Source organism: Mustela lutreola, chromosome 9 (genome assembly GCF_030435805.1).
Source record: "Mustela lutreola isolate mMusLut2 chromosome 9, mMusLut2.pri, whole genome shotgun sequence".
Lineage (NCBI taxonomy): Eukaryota > Metazoa > Chordata > Mammalia > Carnivora > Mustelidae > Mustela > Mustela lutreola.
In genome coordinates, this window is record NC_081298.1 from 67,962,850 (window position 1) to 67,970,567 (window position 7,718).

At 59.5% G+C, this 7,718-nt stretch overlaps 1 protein-coding gene across 1 annotated transcript; it reads left to right on the forward strand.

Moving 5' to 3' along the window:
- The first annotated feature begins 667 nt into the window (after positions 1-667).
- SIX2 (SIX homeobox 2) lies at positions 668-4,834 on the forward strand. Its single transcript, XM_059134578.1, has 2 exons — positions 668-1,471; positions 3,623-4,834. The coding sequence occupies exons 1-2, from the start codon at positions 912-914 to the stop codon at positions 3,951-3,953; spliced, it is 891 nt and encodes a 296-aa protein (XP_058990561.1). The 5' UTR covers positions 668-911; the 3' UTR covers positions 3,954-4,834.
- Positions 4,835-7,718: the final 2,884 nt, after the last annotated feature.

A 7,718-nucleotide genomic window follows, 5' to 3' on the forward strand; every position in this document is an offset into this window, starting at 1 on the left:
GCCCGGGAGGAGGCTGAAGACCTGGAGTCGGGGTAGGGCACCCGGTGGGGCCTGGAGAAAGCTGTTCTAAGTTTCTTCCCCCTCGAGGTACCCTCCACCCTTCTCACTCCTCTTCCTCCCAGCACCCCCTTAAACAGTTCCCCGCCTTCTCCTCTCCCGTCTTCCCTCCCCACCTCGATCCTCCCCTTTTCTTCTCCTAGCGTTTCCACTCCGCCTCCCCCTTCCCGTGCCCGTCCTCTCCCTTGCTCTTTGGGCGTCCGCCCCGTCAATCACCACCGCCGCCGGCCCCCGCCCGGTCCTCTCCTCCTCCCAGGTTCTTGGAGCACCTCCCGCTCGCGTCTCGGGCCGCCCTCGGCTTTGCGCTGAGCCCGGCGATCTGTCAGCGGAGCCGGCCGGGGGGAGCCGCCCGACCCGCCGGGGCTCGGGTTACCAGTGACTGACAGCGTCTCCATGGCGAATAATTTGACTCCGACTATTGTCTGGCGCGGGCAGGCCCCGGGTCAGATAACCAGACCAATCAGGGCGCGGGCCGCCGCGCCTCATGCCCGCTTAGAATAATATTATTAAAAAAGCAGCGAGCGAGCTAGACGGGAGGGAGAGCGAGCGAGAAACGAGCGAGGGAGCGGCGGGCAGGCGCGGAGCATGCGGAGCGGCGCCCCGGGCGACCCCCGGGCTTGGACGAGGGCGCAGGCGAGGCGCGAAGGCGGCGGGGGCGCGGAGGAGCGCGGCAGCTGCGGCCGGCGCCGGGACGGGCTGCAGTGACTCGGAGTTCGCCGGGAGACCGCGCGGGGCCGGGGGGGCAGCCCCGCCCGCCTCTCGGCGCGGACGGCCCGGCGGGGAGGCGCCCATGCCGGACAGCGCAGCGCGGTGAGGGCGCGCGCGGGCGGGCGGGCGGGGGCGCAGCCGGCACCATGTCCATGCTGCCAACCTTCGGCTTCACGCAGGAGCAAGTGGCGTGCGTGTGCGAGGTGCTGCAGCAGGGCGGCAACATCGAGCGGCTGGGCCGCTTCCTGTGGTCGCTGCCCGCCTGCGAGCACCTCCACAAGAATGAGAGTGTGCTCAAGGCCAAGGCGGTGGTGGCCTTCCACCGCGGCAACTTCCGCGAGCTCTACAAGATCCTGGAGAGCCACCAGTTCTCGCCGCACAACCACGCCAAGCTGCAGCAGCTGTGGCTCAAGGCGCACTACATCGAGGCGGAGAAGCTGCGCGGCCGGCCCCTGGGCGCCGTGGGCAAATACCGCGTGCGCCGCAAGTTTCCGCTGCCGCGCTCCATCTGGGACGGCGAGGAGACCAGCTACTGCTTCAAGGAAAAGAGTCGCAGCGTGCTGCGCGAGTGGTACGCGCATAACCCCTACCCCTCACCGCGCGAGAAGCGCGAGCTGGCCGAGGCCACTGGCCTCACCACCACGCAGGTCAGCAACTGGTTCAAGAACCGGCGGCAGCGCGACCGGGCAGCGGAGGCCAAAGAAAGGTACGAGTAAGTAGAACTTCGGCGCCAGTTCCCCCCGGGGCTCCAGGGTGGGGGTCGCGGGGCGTATGCGCAGCCCCTGGGAAGAGGCCTAAACGGGATACTCGGTCCCTGCCACTTCCCAGCTGCAGCCTCGACTGACCCTGCCGGCCTTCAGGTCTTGTGGTGGGAGACCGAGAGGTCAGAAATTTGTCTAAAGCGGGCAAAGCGATAGGGGAGGTTGTCAGCTCACTCCCTGGTCGCTTGCAAAGAAAAGTGGAGAGGCAGCGAACTTTGGGGCGAAAGCAAGACAGTGGCTGGATCCTGTGCAATGGGGGACACAAGAGGCAGGGTGTGACAGTCTTCAGAAGGACAGAGGGGACTCTCTCAGGGCTGCAGATTTGGGGCTGTCTGTGCGAATTCACGGGCACTTCTGCGCACTTCCTGTTCGTCTTACTCGGCTCTAGGCCCAAGTGAGATTAGGGGTCAGGACTAGGATTAATACTTTCCTGGTGTGACCTGCACGTGGAGGGGCCTGGGCAAGAATAGTCCTTGTCTGGATATGGAAGTTGATAGGGAGACTTTATCCTTTATAGGAAGGACCAAGAGGAACAAGACTGGGAGGAATTGTCAGCTGTAGGAGAGCAAAGAGAAACACATGCCCTTTTGCCTGCCTTCTTGGACCCAGCAGTCCTTCCCTGGCCTGTCCAGCTCTTGACTCTTCTCCCCTCAGGCCCTACAGTGCGGGAGGTTGGTAGTTCTGGGGTGAACTGAGAGCCGAAGAAGGGCTGGGAGTTGCCTTGTCCTCAAGGAAACCAGGACTTCCTGAACCAGCCTAACAGTTGACCATTAGGCCCTAGTGACTGCCAGCCTGTGGCTCTTGTGAACCCCAAATACGAAGGAGGAAACGGGAGAAAAACCGGTTGTGGGAACAGAAATCCAGCCTGAGTGTAACAGCAAAACAAGACACCTGGGGTTGGGGGTATAGGGCGTGGTGCAGCCCAGAGTAAATGATTAAGGTCCGGGTTGGGTGGCGGGGTGTTGATGAACAGCGGAACCAGATCTCTGAAAGTGGAAGGGGGAGCTTCAGGCCGATCCTGGCCTCCCAGACAATGAGGTCAGGGTATGTACAGTTGGAAGTTCTCCATTGCCAGCCATGTAGGAAGTTCCCCTCCAGGAAAACAGAAAGAAAGGTCTTGGGAAGCCAGTGAAGAGAAAAGTGACCCAAGATTCCAAATCTCCCGATCTGGTCCGGGCTGACAGTCAAAGGCAGAGCAGGAGGTGGGTTCTCCTTGCTGGGGTCCCCCTCTACCCAGCCTGGCATGCATCCAGACTCCTGAAGAACTCAGGTTCTCAGGCCAGGCCCCAGGTGAGAGTGGCAGAACCCTCCAGTTTCTATATGCTGGAAAAGTCTAGGCCTGGATTAGCAATCCCCCCCACCAAGGGCTGCTCTCCAAGCCCCCAGCTTCCAGTCTTCCAGCGGAAGTTTGCACTGTGCCACCAGGGAGAAGGCTACAACCTGAGGGCTTTGTCCTGTCCTTGGGCCCAGCAAGGAGAGCCCTCACAAGACCTGCCAGTTTGGACCTAGAAAGAAAGGACCCTTAGCTCCAGGAGGCTGACCCTCAATCAGAGATTTCCCTTAAGTGGTGAAGGCCTTTGAGAGCTCTAACTTCACCTGGCTCTCCCAGCCCCACCTCCACTCAACAACTCTGGTTTGGGGAGCCAAGCGTCTGAAAATCCAGGCATCTTCCCTTCCTTCCTGTCTCCTTCTCCCCCAACTCTACTGAGCCCTGCTCTGCGGCCCCTCTCCTCTGGCAAAGAAATGTCAGCAACTCAGTGCAAGGCGGGGGGGGGGGGGGGGGCGGTAGGGCCGCAATCTACAAAGAACAGGAGAGATATTCAAGAGGTTAAGAACAAGAGACGTGAAGGGATAGAGATGGCACAGAGAAAAGGACAAGAGAGAGAAAATCTTGTACTGAGCGAGTAAGAGAATCGGAGAAAGCTCGAGAGCCCCAGGCCAGGCGGAGAAAATGGTAGAAACCGAAAACACCCGCGGGCAGCGCCCGGCGGCTCGGGCGCGGAGGCGAGCGGCGGGGTCTGGCTCCGGGCGACACGGTGGCGCCGAGCGGCCTCGGTTTCCCCGCTGACCCGGCCGCTTTGCTCCTGCATTTGCAGGGAGAACAGCGAGAACTCCAACTCCAACAGCCACAACCCGCTGGCTGCGTCGCTGAATGGCAGCGGCAAGTCGGTGCTAGGCAGCTCGGAGGACGAGAAGACGCCGTCGGGGACGCCAGACCACTCGTCGTCGAGCCCCGCTCTGCTGCTCAGCCCGCCGCCGCCCCCTGGGCTGCCGTCCCTGCACAGCCTGGGCCACCCTCCCGGCCCCAGCGCCGTACCCGTGCCCGTGCCGGGCGGAGGCGGCGCGGACCCGCTGCAGCACCACCACGGCCTGCAGGACTCCATCCTCAACCCCATGTCGGCCAACCTCGTGGACCTGGGCTCCTAGAGCCCCGCCTGCCTCGACGCGCTCGCCTTCCAGGCTTGGCGCTGGGGACCGCAGAGACAATGTCGGGAGGGCTCCCTGTGCCGGCGGCCCCATCAGGTACTGAAAGTCCCACTCGCTGAGCGGGCAGAACTGCCGGCCGAACTGCCGGCGGGGGCAGGGTGGATGGCTCTTCGGTTTGGCCTTCGTCTGGGATTTGTTTTCAACAAGTTGCTTCTGAGATCGTTTTGGAGGCCTGGGATCTGGCCTTGAACCTGGGAAGGGAATAAATTATACACATTCTCATATTCTCCCTCCAGACCTTCTCATCCCTTTTATCCTTTTCCCTTCCCCGCTCTTTCTTCCAGTTCCTTTCCCTTCCTTCTCTCTTGTCCTCTCTCCGTCCCCTTCTTGCTTTCCCTGGTCCCGATCCCTCCATATTTCTGGCTTGTCACCCCTCAGTATGTTTTTGTTTCTCTATTTCTTTTTTTCTATCTCTCCTCTGGCCGGCCCCTTGCTCTCCTGGCCCCAAGATCTGTACCCCCGAGCCTTTCTCCTCCTTCCGGGACGTCTAATTGCATCCTCCTAACTCGCTTTCCCGGGTGGACGTGGCAGGGGAAGAGCAGAGGAACCAGGCCTTCTCCAGAGGCCCTCCCCAAGGTTCAGTGGGGCTGCAGGTGTCCGCTCTGCGCCTAATAACTTAAGCGAAAGAGAAAGGACCGGGGTGCTGGGGACTCGGAGCGGCGCCCTTGCGCTTGCCCCTCTGTTTCTCTCCAGTGAGGCCGGCCGCGTTCTCTCCTCTTCCTCCCCGGGCTGGGGCCACAGTGCTCCGGCAGAGTGTGCCTCCCGAGCCGCGGACTTGCCGTCTCCCTGTTACGCCCTCATGTGAATGTTCTTCGGGAAATATTTCTGCTTTTATTTTATAATAAAATTAGAAATCATAAATATATATATGGATATATACCACAAGGCCCGTGATCCGGGAGTGCAGCAGTGTCTGATTTCCCTACAGGGACTCGACACCCTGGTGGACCGTTCTGGGCAGCGATGTCCCAGGAGCCCCAGATATCGGGAGCCGCCTTCCCCCATTCACAGCGCATAACAGCCCTTAAGGTGAAGGGACCGAAAACTCTGAAACCTCCTCCCACCCTCCCAAAGCCCTGCCTCCCGCTTTCCTGTCGGGAAAACTCCCTCAAAAGCACGAAGGGGGTGGGTGGTCTCCTCTTGGGGACTCTTCTCCCCGCCATTACCAGAGCAGGGCCCTCGCTCTCCTCTTTCTTCATTTCGGGAGGAGAGTAAGAAAAGAGAAGCTGTGTGCTGAACAAGGAAGGGATGCATGTTTGGAGATGCCAGAGCTGGGGAACAAACCGGACCACGTAGGCTTCCTCAGCGGTGGCAGCAGTCCGCAGAACCTGATGGCATGCCCTGGGCAGGTTCGCAGGCCCCAAGGAGTGCCGCGGAGCCCGCACAAAGCCCGGGTGGTGCGTGTGGATGTAGAGGAAAGGTCTCCAGGCTCTGAAATCGGTCGTTTTGGGACTGTGATGAAAGGAGGGGGCAAGAAGGGAAGCCTGAGGAGACTGTGGAGGCCTGGCCGGTGGGCGCATGTTTTTAATAGGAGCAGGGGGCACCAGGGCTTGGCCCGTAAGGCAGTGGGGGGGGGGCGCCTCCGCACACCGTCCTCAGTCGGTCCCTAGTATGGGTACATTAACCTGTAGCAGCCTCTCCCTTTTGGGGACCTGGTCCACCTTTCACCCTCCACATTAAGCGGTGCTCGGAAGCCTATCCTGCCAGATTCCAAGCTGTGCAGGACTCCTCGAGGAGGAAGTTGTGGCTTTAGCGTCTCGGGTCATGACGGGCTGTGGGCACGGAACACGTTCCTCCTCTGCGCCCAGGATGTTTCGGTGCAGGCATGCCTCCTGGAATCCACGGGAAAGAGGGAATGAGGCGCTCTTCGAACAGCGAGATCCTAGAGTGCTGGGACCTCTTCGGAGACTTCCCTCCCTGATGAAATCAGCGTTCGCTGAAGACCCTTTAGCGCCTCTTTTCTGAGTACTGCGGAGTCGTTCTGGCCAAGATGCGGGCAGCCGCGGACAGCTGGGCGGGCTCACTCGGCTGGGGAGCTATGCCTCTGCCTTTACTCTGTGCAGGCCTGAAGGTCGAGGGAATCGCCAGTAGGCTCAGACTGCTCTGCATGGGCCCCACCGGGCACCACAAGAAGAACTCCAACCCTGGCAGCGCACTCCTCATCTTCGGGAGGCTCTGCTCTCTCCGGTGTAACTTGGCTTCCCCCGGGGCAGGTCTATGCTTACATGGCCCCAGCTGTCTGACCTTCACTGAGCAGCAGAGTGAAGAACCGTCTATTGCCTGAGGGTCCGCAGAGGCTCAAGAGACCAGAAACATCACCTTGAGTCCCCAGAGCTGAGCCACCAGTCCCAGGCTTAGACTCTGGAGCCCACATACCCTTACCTGCCTCCTATTTTCCACACTCCCACTCCCAGGGAAACAGGCTTTGTGCGAACTTTCACAAAGACACCACCATACGCAATCATCATTCGAGTCACTGAGACAGAAAGGCTGTTATGTGCCAGGCCCTGTTGGCACCTGATAGCACCGGAAACACACACCCTTTCACATTGTGACCACACAGGGAAACACACTGACTGTCACACATATGTTCACACACAGAGAAAAACTAGCATGCAGACTCTCAACCCATTCTCAGAGACACAAACATGTCTTCAGGAAAAACCTAAACACACTGTTGTTCCAATATATATGAGATACATACCCGAATGGGCCTCTCCACACGTAAACTCCACACACACACACACAAATATACATCATGCTTCTCCCCAGTAGTATGCAGACCCACACTCACACCCGTGCCCCTGCCAGCAGCCAGTCCTAGTCCATCGATCTGCTGTGCCAGGGCATGGTCTTGCGGTGAAGCTGGACTTGAAGGTCTTAGCGGCTGTGCCCCAGGGAAAGAGATGGTTCTAGCCAGAGGAGTGTCAGAGATCCCACCTGTGGCACCTTCTTTCCAGGGGCCGGAGGGGGATCGAGGGAGGTTACCAGGAGCTTTCACTGGCCGGTAGGGGGCAGGGTTCCTGCCCTGGAGCTTTATTCGGGCACAGTCTGGCTACTTGTTGCAACTTCCCTCTTTCCCTCCCCCTTGGAAAGCTAACCCCGAAAATATTTACTTAAACGGGAAACTATGCAGAAGCTCTGAAAATAAACCCTAGCAGCTACTCACCCACTGCAGAAACCATACCAAGCCAGTCCTCCATTCCACACTCCTCTAGACCCAGCGAGAGGCTATGGGCCCCACCAGAGCATGCCAACTGAACATAACTTTTGCACAGATGCTGTCAGATGAATACAACTGCTCCCTCTAGGCATCCACCAAACACAGTTCCTAATGGCCTGTCACCCCTTCCCCAGTGGCAGCTGGAAGCCAAAAAGTTTTGCTCTGGGGACCATAAAGGACAGCCCTGGAAGCACGAGTCTCCCTCCCTTCCTGTTCCCCTGACCGTGTCCACCTTTCATTTGTTCCCACCAAGGTTCCATACCCATGCAACCCTGGAAGGTGAAAATGAATGAAGAAGGTAGCATCCACCCTTCCTGCGCAGCTGGCTGACTCACCCACTTGGGGGCATAAAAGTCAAGGGCTGCTGAGTGCAAAGGGGGTGCCAGAGGGTTCGCTGTGCCTCCTGGGCAGTCTTCCCCTCTCACCTCACGCCCAGCAGCAGTCCTGGCTGGGACATGGTCCCAGCTCAGACCCTGTTGTTC